This window comes from Salvelinus sp. IW2-2015, linkage group LG11, assembly GCF_002910315.2.
Source record: "Salvelinus sp. IW2-2015 linkage group LG11, ASM291031v2, whole genome shotgun sequence".
Classification (NCBI taxonomy): Eukaryota; Metazoa; Chordata; class Actinopteri; order Salmoniformes; family Salmonidae; genus Salvelinus; species Salvelinus sp. IW2-2015.
The window spans coordinates 6,510,833-6,527,614 of record NC_036851.1 but is presented as its reverse complement, the minus strand read 5'-3'; the positions used below and the strand labels follow the sequence as shown (position 1 = coordinate 6,527,614).

Genomic DNA, 16,782 nt, shown 5'->3' with positions numbered 1-16,782 from the left:
CATTATTGACCTCCAGTAGTGGCCTACCTAATGGATGCATTGTACTAGTCATAGGGAGAGGGCAGAAGCATGGCACCACAGGGCTTTTCACACTACTGAACCAATCAGAACTGAGCCAAACCAAGCTGTAGTTACTGGAACTGTGCTCGAAAGGACAATGTGAAAAGAAAACAACGAAGCCATTACATTGCGGTTCAGGTTGGCAAGATAGTGTGATGGGGGTATCTCTGTGACCAGGGACAGAACAGGTTGCAAGCCAGGCAGTTCACAAACTCTCCGGACAACGAAAAAAAAACAAGGTTGTCTACCGGCCATTGTGGCTCCACAGGCCGATATAGCATCAGCTCAGTTTCCCTTCTCGCTAGCACATCCTGTTGCGAAGCAGCGCAACTCAGCCTCTCTCTCACACACACACTCATACAGATACAGACACACACCTCTGCGGACCCRGTGTGTGAAGAGCAAGCTGGATGTGAGACCTTGTGTCCTTGGCTAGCAGAGGAGCAGACTAGATTCGAGTCTGTGTGGCCTGGGCTAACGGTGGTAGAAGCCTGGATCTAAATGTGTGTGTCCATGGGCTAGCTGAGGAGCTGGATCAGAGTGTGTGTGACCCGCACTATCTAAGGAGCGGGCTGGATCCGGGCTAGCAGTGGCCCTTACTGTGGAGGGAAAGCATTGCTGTGACTTTGTGACTCTGGGGAGCAAACCGGCTCAGGGGTCCCTCATGATGGGGTGCTGTCTATTTGTGCATCAGAAGGTGAGTGAGAGGATAGGTCCTATATGTAGCAACCATGCTGTGAAAGATATTATGGTGAGAGAGTCCTACCAGAGCTGCTCTGTTGTTGAGTACAGCTATTGTCCTACAGTAGTCTGCCAACGCTGGTAACACTGACAAAATGGTACTCCTGATGTTTGAATCAGAGCATAGCATGTAATTACCATGTATTTTATAGATTTCTGTTTCAGGCTGCATTATAAGGTCAGCGGTAGTTGAGTTACGTAACTTGTTAGTAGTAGTCAGGCAATGTTAGTACATGATATGCATGAATGCATAAACAAGCATGTCTCAAAATAATAGATTCTTTATTCAACCTACAATGTTCTATTGGTAGGTTATCCAATTGTAGCTGACCTTTTTGGCTTTTTGTTGCATCATCCAATCACATACTTACCACCTTTTAGGACAGACCGGTCACATATTAGTGAGACAAACAGGTGTGCTCAACATCCTCTGGTCTGGAGGGAACAGAGGTAGTTTCACTGTACAGATGTAGGATCTTAATTTAAGCAAGTTTGTTACAGCGGGAAAATAATGTGTAGGGGTTGATACATTTTTTGTAAGGGAAAATCAAGTCTGAAATTTCAAAGTGGAAGTTAAACTTCAGAAGCCTTTTTAAATCTCAAATACACTACAATTTTAACATTTCCTGCAGGAAAGTTCTCCTGCAACAGGGTGATCAAATTAAGATCCCACATCTGTATAGTGAAACAGAGAGCTACAGTAGTTACCATCTGTTGTGTACACATGCACTCAGTGCCCTGTGTGTGTGTGTGCGTGCTAAGTGTGTGCCTGCGTGCGTTTGTGGAGGAAGGCTCTTGTCGCCTGTTACTCTGCACAGGAAGTGTTGTTGCATGTTCCCTGGGGCGGCTGCACCTGCTGTGCCTCTACAGCAAAGACCTGAGTTAGTTTCAAAACTTTTACTCAGCCTAGTTTATACTAAGTCAGGTCGACAGGTTTTATGTGTATGATTTCTTTCAAATATTGACCGCTGAGTTATCTACTGGATGAAAATGATGTTAAATTGTCTTTTTACCTAGCGATGGGGAGATGGGGGCTGGGAGTTATAGGGCTGGGGAAGTTGCACTGGAGAAGGAAAGGGGGTTGGTGATGGAGATGCTGAGTTGTTTCCAGGCTTCATCATAGTCTCTCAGCTAACTAACTGCGGAAAATAATGTGTGTAGGGGTTGATCCATTTTTTGTAAGGGAAAATCTAGTCTGACGTTTCAAAGTGGAAATTGCGTACCGGTAAATATCAGACACAGAGCTCTGACTAAGGATCGGACCCTTTTTTTTCAATTTTCGCCTAAAATGACATACCCAAATCTAACTGCCTGTATCTCAGGACCTGAAGCAAGGATGTGCATATTCTTGATACCATTTGAAAGGAAACGCTTGGAAGTTTGTGGAAATGTGAAATTAATGTAGGAGAATTTAAAATATGAGCAGGAAATGTTAATCATAAGGAAATATCTCTGATGCAGATGATATTTAAACCTTCAGGAATGTATTAAGACAGTGACCCTCTCTTTAATGAACTATTACTAATGATATTTTCAGTCTGACTGACCAGTTGTTTGTCTCTGAATGCTCAATAAAATAGTTAAAGGATGATCTAGAATAGTCCGATTACAGGAAAACATTTACTCCAGAAACCACAGTAGGCCTATGGGCACCAGTCCTTCCCTGTTAACCCCCTGTGTATTTCCTGAGCAAAATCAATAGACCTACATCACAGGAGGTTGGTGGAACCTTATTCGGGGAGGACGGGCTCGTGGGAATGAGTGGAGCGGAATCAGTGGAATGGTTTCAAATACATCAAACACATGGTTTCCAGGCGTTTGATGCCATTCCGTTTGCTCCTTTCCGGCCATTATTATGAGCCATTTTTCCCGTCAGCAGCCTCCCGTGACCTACATTTAGAACCTGATTTGTTTGGGTCTGTTGGATGTTGTGTTCGATCAGCAAAACATTGAATTCTGGAATGAGTTTTTTTGGCCAGTCTTCAGCAATCAGAGAAATGAATGTAGCTTTATCTGGACTTCAGAGTTCTTTGTGTTCACATACGTTAGAGAAAAGTTTATACATTCTATGTAATGTAATTGCAACAATGCCCTTTGCGTAAGGGTTCCATACGTAACAACTCCAACCAACACATCTGTGTTGAGCTCCACATGCCCGATTGTTCAGTCTGGAAGATCCGTTGGAGGGTGTTGTGGGAGTTCTGTTGTAGGAACGATCTGTCATTGTTGTGTTCAGCTCCATAAGATGTGTGGGTCAGCTCTCCCGTTAGAAGACTCTGTAATGTTGTGTTCCATTATCGAAGGACTTCTATCTGTGTCATATAGCAAGTAGTCAGGCCTCAGAAATATGAAGATTTATCTCAGAGTTGTTCTGGGCTCATATTCACCAAGAGTAGGACTGCTGTTTTAGGATACATTTTGCCTTCTTGTTTGCCTATTCATTTTTTTTTTATCATACTGAATGCAATTATATGGACAGAGGGGACTCCGGGGAGCTGATCCTAGATCAGTGCTCCTAGTCGAAGAGATTTTTTTTTAACACAGGCTTGAGTTCATACTGAATACATAACGCACCTCAACACAACTCTCTTTCTGACACAATGTCCCATTGTTCAACTCCTCTCCCTGACCTCAGAGAAGCCTCCCGGTAGCCAAGCAGGAGAATTCTTGTTGTCATGGGAATTAAACTGTTATACAGCAACAATAATAACACACTACAACTTGTGTAGAATACAATGCCAAGTAGAAGGAAACAGTGGACGGAATCCATTTAGATTGACTGCTGCTAGGCCTGTAAATATAGCATCCTAGTTTATCTACTAAATGGTTGGAGACGAGCCAAAACTATTAAGTGCTCCACTGATTGGCTTATTATATGTTGGATTTATGTTAGCCTATAGGCATCAGCATGCTTCAGTACGGCTGGCGGCTAGCTGAAGTCGGCTAGGCGACCTGAACGAGTGCGCTTGCATACTCCCTTAAAAGACCATTGCTTGAAAAAACTATTTTGGTTTTCACAGGGSAACCTGTAGTTTAGCAAACGTATTCGAGTGTGTGCCAGTAAATCATTTTTATTCAGTTCCTCACATGTTACCTTGCTTCCATGTTCTCTATAAAAAAACTCACCCTTTGTGTTGTTGTTGTTGTGTGTTTACAGAAGAAGAGGAAACAGAGGAGGAGGGATGTGGACTCTCTCAGCCTGTGCAGCCTGGACATCAACGTGAGTACAACTCATTCTCAGAATACTGGCTTTTCCTTTGCCCCTTTCTCCTCACTCTCTTCCTKTCTCTCTCTCACTTTCTACCCCCCGCTGTTCCTAATGCCTCTGACATAACCTTGTAACGACCATCTTAGCGTCCATCTTCGACTTATGGTCCCTCCGTTTTTTTTCCCGTTTTTAAACCTTCGTACGGTTACCCCCTCCCCTCCTCTTACCAATAAGTGATATTGAAAATTGGWGATAATTGAGGAACCTGCAGAAAGGACGATTGAACAACACTGATCAGAGGGAGAACACTGTCTCTCTCTCTCTCTCGACCCCTCCCCTCTCTCTCTTTCTCTCTTTCGATGGGCTGTGTGATTGWTACAATCAACTTGCATTACGAGACTCTCTGCTACCCTAAAGGTCAGGCCATTTCCACGCTTATTCCTATTTCCTAAGGTCCGTGCTACAAAGACCCTTTAGTAAATAGCTAGTCTTGACATTCCCAGTCCTATAGTACATTGTGGTAGGCAACCTGTCTGTCTAGGCTAGGGAGACTAGTAAATAGCAGCAGTAATAGCTGGATACTTATTTCACTATTTTGTTCTCCTTGGTTGGGCCTGTGTGAATGAATGCTGTGTATGAACCACTGAATGCTGAACTACTGTGTGTCTTGTACTGAAGTACCTTACAYTACTACACAGCAAATTKTCCAGTGTTAAAAAAGGGCCTCCCGAGTGCCGCAGCGATCTAAGGCACTGCAGATCCGGGTTCGATCCCGGGCTGTGTCACAGCCAGCCGCAACTGGGAGAACCATGAGGTGGCACACAATTGGCCCAGCGTCTTCTGGGTTAGGGGAGGGTTTGGCCGGCTGGGATGTCCTTGTCCCATCGTGCTCTAGCGACTCCTTGTGGCGGCCGGGCGAATGCACGGTGACTTCGGTCACCAGCTGGACAGTGTTTCCTCCAACACATTGGTGTGGCTGGCTTCCAGGTTAACCAAGCAGTGTGTCAAGAAGCAGTGCGTCTTGGCAGGGTCGTGTTTTGTAGGACGCATGGCTATCCACCTTCGCCTCTCCCGAGTCCGTATGGGAGTTGCAGCGATGTGACAAGACTAACTACTGTACCAATTGGATATCATGGAATTGGGAAGAAAAAGGGGTCAACATTACCCAAGAATGTATATATGAACACTGAAAACCACTGGAACAGTGTTAAATTAACACACTGCTTAGTGTAAAGCCTTATTCAAATATTTCCATGAGTTTTTCCCATTTTCGGTCCTATGGACCAAGTGAGAACTTAAGCGAATATGTTATCATGAAAAAAATACATTATTTAACACAATACCATACATATTTCATAAAGCCTTATTTTGAGGGCCTAGTTTTACCCTATTTCAGAAGCCTGAAACTCATAAACATCACTTTGACTCAAAACCACATCCATCATTATCATATTTCCCAGCATGCTCTATTGCAGGTAGATTTTTAGAGTGGTTTGTTTCAATATCTATGTTTTTGCATGTACACTGATTGATTAATCCAATTACTTAGTTAGATTTTCTGCACCCGTTTCTGAAATGTTTGTTCCAGTTTAAGGTAGTCCTCAAAATGTTCCGAACCTTGGTACTCATTCTGAATAGAGAACGACTGATATAGATTTATTTTCGAACCAATACCGATTTTTGGGGGTCAAGGAGGCCAATATTCAATATCATTAAATTACAAAATGTTGAAAAAATTTCCCTGAGACAGCCATGCATTAATGCATACATTTTTTAATCAAACAAAGATTTGACTTTACCAATCTAACTACATATAAACATAATGGTAATAATTGTATTTTAATGATACATTTTTGATAAACTGGGTAAATTAAGATGGCATTGGCCTACTCACAATACAGGTGAATACATATTCAATAGGAGTGTGTGCATGTATTGTMTTATTGAGCTTGTTTTGGCTGATCAGTGGAGTCTATGGTGCCACTGATGACAATGAGTATGCCTTCCATTTGGGACAGCTGAAAATTGTTGTGCTGATTTAAAGAAGCAATAAAACTGGCCTTTTTTTAGACTAGTTGAGTATTGGGGCGGCAGGTAGCCTAGTGGGGCGGCAGGTAGCCTAGTGGGGCGGCAGGTAGAGTAGTGGTTAGAGTGTCGGACTAATAACCGAAAGGTTGCAAGATCGAATCCCCAAGCTGACAAGGTAAAAATCTGTCGTTCTGCCCCTGAACAAGGCAGTTACCCACTGTTCATAAGAATTTGTTCTTAACTGACTTTCCTAGTTAAATAAAGGTAAAATAAAACAATCTGGAGCATCAGTATTTGTGGGTTRGATTACAGGCTCAAAATGGCCAGAAACCAAGAACTTTCTTCTGAAACTCGTCAGTCTGTTCTTGTTCTGAGAAATGAAGGCTATTCCATGCGAGAAATTGCCAAGAAACTGAAGATCTCGTACAACGCTGTGTACTACTCCCGTCACAGAACAGCGAAACTCTAACCAGAATAGAAAGAGGAGTGGGAGGCCCAGGTGCACAACTGAGCAAGAGGACAAATACACTAGAAGGCCAGCATCCCAGAGTCGCCTCTTCACTGTTGACGTTGAGACTGGTGTTTTGCGGGTACTATTTAATGAAGTTGAGGACTTGTTCCTGAAGTACCATACAATGCTGTTGGCTCTTTGGCTGCTTGTGTTGACGTGGACATTAATTAGCAGCCATTTCCACATTTTTAGAAGTAAGAGAACTCTACTTAGCTAACAGCATAAAAACCACAACAACATTAATTTACTCAATGGCTGTACTTTTAAAGCCCAGACTGAAGAAGCCTTGCTTTCCATCTCAGACAACAGCACAGTCAGAAAAGAAAATAGCTTTGGGTGGTGTCAGGAAAATGCTTCCAAAGCATTGGTGCTAAATTATATGCCTTGAACTTGTGTTGGGCTGTTGGCTGTTTCCACAGAGTACATTCAGCGTGTCCTAACACAAAACCAAGCTGTGGAATCTGGTTCAAGGTGTTTTGCTACTTAGGTTTTTAAGTATTGAGGCAGTAGGGAGAGAATAGTTAAGGTCTGGATGATAAGGGAAGATGTGAGCATCTCTGAGTGGGGTGTCAGTTGATCGACAGGTCCAGAGCTGGGTAAGACAGATCTGGGTGTTTTACTGACACAATGAGGTCAGATCTGAGGTGGAACTGTGGTGTTTAAATGCAGACCATTGTGATGAGTACCGTCCGATCATTGTTTTGAAAACAGCACTCCTCCCCTTACCGATTCTAATGACTCAAGGGTGTAAACTCAGACAGAATAGYAAAAAAATATCCATGGAATAAATTGTTTATTTAAGATCCAAAATTCTATTAGAAAAAGTTTGTATTATCTTGTAAACTCTTCAACGTGTTATCATCAGCTACAGATAGTCAAGCGTGTGCTGTTTTCAGTACTCTAGTCAAKATGTCCATTGTATTAAGAAGGTCCCCACAGTACCTACTATTACCAATACTAAACTATTATTTTAGGATTGACAGCCAAGCCAGGTCATGTGTACTGTAATCTATAGGCCCAGTGCTAGTTTGACTGTAGAGCCAGGGCAGGGCTAGAGCCAGGGGTAGGGAGAAAGGTGGTGTCACATGCCTGCTTGGCGTGTGTTCAGCAGGGTGACTGACTGACTGGCTGGCTCACACAATGGCCGGGCTCATACCCCGCTGCTGGCGGGGACCACTGGAAAAGGAGGCTAATGCTATTGTTTCTCCCCTTGCTCCATCTGATGAGGGAAATAGCCRATTGATTGATATCAAACGACTCAAGAGTAAATCCACGTGTATAGTCTATGTAGGACTCAGGACTCTATAAAGCTTCACTCTCCAGGTCGCCATTGTACATAAAGTTGTTTTTAACTGACTAGCCTGGTTAAATAAAGGTTAAATGAATKAACATATGTCATTCTGGACTACACTTTTTTTGACAGGGTTCAACATGAGTATTCATCCACRCTTTGAGGACAATTGAACAATTCTGTAGTTAAATTGACCCTKGTCTTGTGCTTCCATTTTTTCCAAGTCTCGTTTTTGCTCGGCTATTGGAACAAACTTGCGAAAGCAGGAAATTGAGGTTAATTTGACTCGAACTGGTGTTTACCTGTCTTGGGGCAGCAGTAAGTAACAACCGTTTATTTCTGTCTAYATCTGTCTAATCSTCTTGTGCTCTCCCTAGATGCTGCGAAAGCATTTYACCATGTGGAGTGGTATTACRTATTCWTTGCTCTGACTAAATATGGTCTAGGGGACAACTTTATAAAATYGGTTAAAGTTTTATATGATGATCCTCAGGCTGCTGTACTTACTAATGGGCTAAGGTCAAATAGCTTCTCTATACACAGAGGTACCAGACAGGGCTGTTRTTTGTCCCCTCTCCTATTTGCACTCGCTATGGAACCATTGGCCGAGGCCATCAGAGTAACGCCTGCTATACAGGGGCTGCTCATTGGTGACGTTCACCATAAAATAAGCTTATATGCTGATGATGTCCTGATATTCATCTCTAGTCCCGAGACTTCAATTACATCTCTTGTTAATATTATTGAATTATTCAGTGAATTCTCAGGCTACAAGATTAACTTAACTAAACCAGAGGCTATGCAACTTATTAACCTTCACTCTGTACCTAATACTTCTCCCCCTTRCCTTTTAAATGGTCTCCCTCAYGTTTTACGTATCTGGGTATATTTGAACTCCTAAATTCCAGCAAATGTACAAAGCCAATTTTGTTCCCTTGTTTGATACAATAAGACAGAATCTGGAGCGCTGGAACTCTCTTCCGATTTCATGGTTGGATAGAATATCCCTTATGAAAATGAACATTTTACCTAGACTACTTTACCCAATCCAAATGATCCCAGTCTTACTCTCCAATAAGGTAATAAAGGATGTAAATGTATGGCTAAGTTCCTTCATATGGAGTAAACGCAAGCCAAGACTTAAGATGGCAATATTGCAGCTGCCAAGTTCTATGGGCGGCTTGGATCTGCCCAATATRAGGTTCTATCAGTGGTGTGCCCACCTATGTTATATTTCTGACTGGATCAGAAATGATGACTCCTCTATTTGGTTAGACATTGAGACTTCTTTTTCAAAATACCCCTTACAGGATCTTTTATTTTTCAGAYGTTTCAAGTCTGTAAAAGATCACTGCAATAATCCTATTACACTTAACACACTCAAAGTATGGAGGTCAGTTCAACGCTTCCTGGGAAGGTCCAAACTAACCTCTGCTCTTACCCCAATTCTTAACAACCCAGATTTTGGTCCAGGATTGCTGGATGCTGGCTTTAACTTTTGGCTTAATAACGGCACAGGCAGACTGAATTATTTATTTGCTGATAAGATTTTATTGTCATTTGAGCAGATAGTTGAGAAATACCAACTCCCCCACAAAGGAAAGTGTTTACGTTTGTTTTATGATGCTTTAAGGTCCTTTTCTACTGTTGAAACACGGAGGGTGAAACAAGTGTGGGAGAAAGAATTGTCTGTTACTATTGACGAAGAGATGTGGGAGGACATTTGGAGATATGCAAAAACAATATCTATATGTAATCGTACTAGAGCAATTCAGTTAAGAYTAATACACAGATTGCATATATCCCCAAATCGCAGACATGCTTGTAACACCTCTTCCTCTTCTCCTCAGTGTCTTAAATGTAAAACTGATACAGGCTCCCTAACACATTGTTTATGGTCATGTTCTAAAATACAAAGATACTGGTCTGGTGTTCTGCAAGAAATTGAAAAAAATCCTGGGGGTCGATCTAGAACTGGACCCAGTTGTTTTACTGTTAGGTCTACCTAGCAGACATGTTACTTCTGTGGGTAAGAGGAGGCTATACAACATCCTTACTTTCGCAGCGAGGAAAAACATCCTCTTACAGTGGATTAGTGATCAGGTTCCTTCTATGAAAGATTGGCATAAGATACTATTTGAATGGGTGCCACTGGAATATCTGACATGTACATTGCATTCTAAAACAGATGAGTTCTACAAAGTATGGGAACCTTATCTAAATTACCTAGAACCTGAGGTATCAGCTATTATGCTGCAAGGATTCTCTGAGAATGGTGGTGATCTATTTGTTTCAGAGTTACACTGTACGTGTGTTGGACCTAACTTCTTGGTTTAAACTGAGCTTTTGTTTAATTTCTGTTGGTATGTTTGTTTAAAATGTATGTATTGAGAGACGCAATGATGGGGATGGGGTGAGAGAAGCGCCGAGCGGGGAGGGGAAGATGGTGTATAAATGTATGTATGCATGTATTTATGTATGTGCTGTATGTGCTTTGTATCTCTTAATATGGGTGAAAATTGTGAAATTTCAATAAAATAAATACTGTTTAAAGTTTTATTCTGTCTAACCCAGCGCGAGAATAGTTTAATCTGGATTTGAGGACCATGGCATTGTGTCTAGGAACTAGCTTCCCACAGACCTGTAGAAGGTAGTGGGGAGAATGTGTGCAGGACTTCCATCACCACACAACAAGACTAATGAGACGTTTAAAGTATTCCATCTGGACCAAACACGATCCCTATATTCTTAGCTACAAATATCCTTTTAAGACAATTACTGGAGTTTCACGTGAGAACGTTGTTCTGGGCTGTTAGTCAAGTTTGTGTATCTACTCCTGTGTACATTTACGAGTTGCAGTGTATCCCTCTTGTGTATCCAAGATTGCCTATTTTTGTTTGCAATGACGATCTATGCTCTGTGTGTGTATGTGTGTGTGTGTGTTTGGTTAGATTCAGGAGTGTGAAGAGCTGACTATTTAACAGGAGACYGAGGAATAAACACAACTGAAACAACCTTCAACTGTCTCGACCATTTATACAAACAGAACAGTCTCTCTTTGTCACTAAAATATATGGATGTGTGCGAGAGGGAGACAACAGATTAAATGTAGAGACATTTATACGAGTTGAACCATTTACAGTGTGTCATATTGTATACTCTATCCAAGTTGGTCCAAGCCTTCTGTAACAGACTCCCTTGGTATCACGACAAACAAAAACGACACCTCACAAAAACGACAAACAGAACTTAAGTGCAACAAGAAGCAGAGCAGAAAAATACACTACTACAGTAATGTCCCCCAAAACACACCACTTTTTTAAACTAAAGTAAAAACTACAATATTGCATTTGCATATACCCTGCCTATTCTCCTCCCTCATGTCGCAATTTGTGCCACCCATAAGTAAGAAACTTTACATGCCAAGTATAGACCATATACTGTATCATATTCCTTACAGATTATAGAAAGAAGTCCTGAATTAGCCATTCAGACCGCAGTCCTACCTATCTACAGGTCATGGAAAATGTGTATTTCTCCAGTAGGTTTCCGGAAGGAGAAAGCAAAAACACTATAGTAAATCCTACAGTAATGTCTACAAGAACACTACAGTACACTACAATCTGCAAAAACACTACATTAATTACATTAAATACTCTTATACCTTAGTATTTATACCCTTGCTATTATAGTATTTGTTTYTGTGGGACAGTGCCCAAGAGGTAGCCAGACCCATGCCAAATCTTTTCAGTCTCCTGGGGGYYAATAGGCTTTGTCATGCCCTCTTCACGACTGTCTTGGTGTGTTTGTACCATGATAGTTTGTTGGTGATGTGGACACCAAGGAACTTGAAGCTCTCAACCTGCTCCACTACAGCCCCGTCGATGAGAATGGGGGCGTACTCGATCCTCCTTTTCCTGTAGTCCACAATCATCTCCTTTGTCTTGATCACGTTGAGGGGAGATTGTTATCCTGCACCACACGGCCAGGTCTCTGACCTCCTCCCTATAGGCTGTCTCATCATTGTGATTGATCAGGCCTACCACTGTTGTGTCATCGGAAACTAATGATGGTGTTGGAGTGTGGGCCTGGCCGTGCATCATGAAGTAACCAGGGAGTACATGAGGGGACTGAGCACGCACCCCTGAGGATCAGTGTGGCGGATGTGTTGTTACCTATCATTACCACCAGGGGGGGCCATCAGGAAGTCCAGGATCCAGTTGCAGATTGGAGATGTTTAGTCCAGGGTCCTTAGCTTAGTGATGAGCTTTGAGGGCACTATGGTGTTGAACGCTGAGCTGTAGTCAATTAATAGCATTCTCACATAGTATTCCTTTTTGTCCAGGTGGGAAAGGGCAGTGATGGAGTGCAATAGAGATTGCATCATCTGTGGATTTGTTGGGGCGGTATGCAAATTGGAGTGGGTCTAGGGTTTCTGGGATAATATTTGTTGATGTGCCATGACCAGCCTTTCGAAGCACTTCATGTACTTCATGCATGTACATTGATTCATTAATCAATGCATTTATCCTATGCTACACAAAGATAAATAACATTACATTTTTCAAAACTAATCCAATCTGTTAGTTGGACTTAGTTATACCTGTTACTAAATGGTTGTTCGGTTTATTGAAGTTATCTCATTTATTTATTCTTTCTAACTCTGTCAGTCATTCTGAATGCAGATTGTGGGAATCCACTCTGACTGAAGTCCAATAGGAATTCAATAGCACTTTGCAAGCCTGCATAATGTGACTTGATGCTTGTTTTTGTTTTAGCTTTATGCTGGTCACCAGTGTCCAAAAACACAGCAAAGGCTGGTCACCAGCAAAAAAACACAAACAATGGTGGTCACCAGCAAAAACACAACGAAGGCTGGTCACCAGCAAAAACACAACAAAGTCTGGTCACCAGTGGCAACACAATAAACGTTGGCCACCATCGAAAACACAACAAAGGCTGGTCTGCCAGTATAACCAGCTAGACCAGGCTGGTCAGACCAGCTTGACCAGCATCCGACCAGCAATGACCAGCTTGGAATTTATGCTGGTTTATGCTGGTTTATGCTGTTTTTTTCAGCCGGGGTTAATGTACTCCTCAGATTCTTCCTTGGCAGCTCTGTGTTTGTAGTGGTTGTGAGTTGCCTCTCTCTCGCTTTCTCTCTCTCTCTCCCTCTGTCTGTCATCTAGACAAACTGTAAACTGTATGTGTATAGTCTTAGAGATGTTTTACATATCCAGATGTTTGGGCTTTCAAGAGCTTTCCATTCAAAGTCTGTGTTATCAACCCAGCTGAACAGATTGTCAAACCTGATTTGAGTTCAAACGTCTGTGTAATTAGACACAGAGAGAAAAACCTCTGCTCCTCGGTTTTAATCAGCTATGGTTCTGATTCCTTGACGGGTTGTAGTGTCTAGCGCTATCTCGCTGTTGGAATAAAGCAGTGTTTTTCTGAAAGAAATAAACAATAAACAAATGCACACAAACACGTGTGTGCACACGTACATATGCACACACACACAATTTGTTCTTCTATCCATGTGGGGACTTAAAATTGATTTCCATTCAAAATACTATTTCCCCAAAACCTAACCCTAACCATAGACATAACCTTAACCGTAACCAAACTCTAAACCAACTGCTAACACTGACCCCTAACTAATTCTAACCCTAACCCTAATTGTACCATTAACCCTAAACCTAACCCCTAATCTTAAAATAGCCTTTGTACTCATGGGGACGTGGGAAATGTACCCAGAGGGAAGCATTTTCCTTGTTTTACTATCCTTGTGGGGACAAAATAAAAGAACCAACCCCCCCACACACACACACACACACACACACACACACACACACACACACACACACACACACACACACACACACACACACACAGCTATGTCTTACTATATTGTGATGAGTTTTAATGGACCAACAATTGATTCCCATTCAAATCATATTCCCCTAACCCCTAACTCTAACCCTACCTAAACCTAACCCTAAGCTTCAAATAGCCTTTTTACAAGTAAGGACCGGCAAATGTCCTCACTTCTCAGATTGTTGTTTTGTTTAATATTCTGTGAGGACTTTTGGTCTCTTTTACTCTGGCCCTGGCCTGTACGCTATTGCCTAGTACTCTTTTTATTTTTTATTTTTTATTTTCACACTTTATTTAACCAGGTAGCTAGTTGAGAACAAGTTCTCATTTGCAACTGCGACCTGGCCAAGATAAAGCATAGCAGTGTGAACAGACAACAACACAGAGTTACACATGGAGTAAACAATAAACAAGTCAATAACATAGTAGGATAAAAAAAGAGAAAAAAAGAATCTATATACAATGTGTGCAAAAGGCATGAGGAGTAGGCAATAAATAGCCATAGGAGCGAATAATACAATTTAGCAGATTAACACTGGGGTGATAAATCATCAGATGATATGTGCAAATAAAGATACTGGTGTGCAAAAGAGCAGAAAAGTAAATAAATGAAAACAGTATGGGATGAGGTAGGTAAATTGGGGGGCTATATACCGATGGACTATGTACAGCTGCAGCGATCGGTTAGCTGCTCAGATAGCAGATGTTTAAAGTTGTTGAGGAGATAAAAGTCTCCAACTTCAAGAGATTTTTGCAATTCGTTCCAGTCGCAGGCACAGAGAACTGGAAGGAAAGGCGGCCAAATTAGGTTTTGGCTTTAGGGATGATCAGTGAGATACACCTGCTGGAGCGCGTACTACGGGTGGTGTTGCCATCGTGACCAGTGAACTGAGATAAGGCGGCGTCTTTACCTACTACTGCCTCTACTACCTAACACCCTACTGCCTATACCAGAATGCCTATATACCCTACTGCCTGTACTCTACTGCCCAGACCCTACTACCTATACCCTCCTGCTAATACCCTACCTGCATAATACCCTACGGCCCAAGGACCCTACTGCCTAATACCCTACTGCCTAATACCCTACTGGCTGGACCCTACTGGCTGACCCTACTGCCTAATACCCCTACTGGCCCCAATACCCTACTGCCCAAGACCTTACTGCCTAAGACCTACTGCTAATACCCTACTGCCTAATACCCTACTGGCTGGACCCTACTGCCTATAACCTACGCCTGTACCCTACTGCCTAATACCCTTCTGCCCAATACCCTACTGCCTAATACCCTACTGCCTAATACCTACTGCCTAATACCCTACTGCCTGGACCTACTGCCTAATACCCTACTGCCTGGACCCTACTGCCTGACCCTACTGCCTGGACCCTACTGCCTAATACCCTACTGCCCAAGACCCTACTGCCCAAGACCCTACTGCCCAAGACCCTACTGCCCAAGACCCTACTGCCAAGACCCTACTGCCCAAGACCCTACTGCCTAATACCCTACTGGCTGTACCTACTGCCTGTACCCTACTCGCCTGTACCCTACTGCCTTACCCCACTGCCTTACCTACTGCCTTACCCTACTGCTTAGCACTCTACTGCCTAGCACCCTTCTGCTAGCACCCTTCTGCCTGTACCCTACTACCTGTACCCTACTGCTAATACCTACTGCCTGTACTAGAGTCGACCGATTATGATTTTTTCAACGCCGATAACGATTATTGGAGACAAAAAAGGCCGATACCGATTAATTGGCCGATTTTTTTAATGTATTTATTTGTAATAATGACAATTACAACAATACTGAATGAACACTTATTTTAACTTAATATAATACATCAATAAAATCAATTTAGCCTCAAATAAATAATGAAACATGTTCAATTTGGTTTAAATAATGCAAAAACAAAGTGTTGGAGAAGAAAGTAAAAGTGCAATATGTGCCAGTTAAAAAAGCTAACGTTTAATTTCCTTGCTCAGAACATGAGAACATATGAAATCTGGTGGTTCCTTTTAACATGAGTCTTCAATATTCCCAGGTAAGAAGTTTTAGGTTGTAGTTATTATTGGAATTATAGGACTATTTCTCTCTATACCATTTGTATTTCATATACCTTTGACTATTGGATGTTCTTATAGGCACTTTAGTGTAACAGTATAGCTTCCGTTTCTCTCCTGCCCCTACCTGGCTCGAACCAGGAACACATCGACAACAGCCACCCTCGAAGCATTGTTACCCATGCTCCACAAAAGCCGCGGCCCTTGCAGAGCAAGGGGAACAACTACTCCAAGTCTCAGAGCGACGTTTGAAACACTATTAGCGCGCACCCCGCTAACTAGCTAGCCATTTCACATCGGTTACACCAGCCTAATCTCGGGAGTTGATAGGCTTGAAGTCATAAACGAAGAGCTGCTGGCAAAACGCACAAAATGCTGTTTGAATGAATGCTTACGAGCCTGCTGCTGCCTACCATCGCTCGTCAGACTGCTCTATCAAATCATAGACTTAATTATAACATAATAAACACAGAAATACGAGCCTTTGTCATTAATATGGTCGAATCCTGAAACTATCATTTCGAACACAAAACGTTTATTATTTCAGTGAAATACGGAACCGTTACGTATTTTATGGCATCCCTAAGTCTAAATATTGCTGTTACATTGTACAACCTTCAATGTTATGACCTTCAATGTTATGTCATAATAATGTACAATTCTGGCAAATTAATTACGGACTTTGTTAGGAATAAATGGACTTCACGCAGTTCGCATTGAGCCAGGCGGCCCAAACTGCTGCATATTCCCTGACTGCTTGCACGGAACGCAAGAGAAGTGACACAATTTCCCTAGTTATAAGAAATTCATGTTAGCAGGCAAAATTAACTAAATATGCAGGTTTAAAAATATATACTTGTGTATTGATTTTAAAGAAAGGCATTGATGTTTATGGTTAGGTACATTGGTGCAACGACAGTGCTTTTTTCGCAAATGCACTTGTWAAATCATCACCCGTTTGGCAAAYTAGGCTGTGATTCGATGATAAATTAACAGGCACC

The 16,782-nt window shown here is 42.1% G+C and overlaps 1 protein-coding gene across 3 annotated transcripts in view; it reads left to right on the top strand.

Annotated features, from left to right (window-relative positions):
- Positions 1 to 16,782, top strand: part of LOC111969706 (rho guanine nucleotide exchange factor 3-like) — a 105,938-nt gene that overhangs the window by 48,094 nt on the left and 41,062 nt on the right. For 2 of the 3 annotated variants that reach the window (XM_023995894.2, XM_023995895.3), the window contains exon 3: positions 3,959 to 4,021. In XM_023995894.2, the coding sequence (XP_023851662.1) occupies positions 3,959 to 4,021 (63 nt within the window). Of the gene's footprint in view, positions 1 to 415; positions 758 to 3,958; positions 4,022 to 16,782 lie in introns of those variants that run through there. The other variant, XM_023995897.2, reaches the window with a different exon arrangement.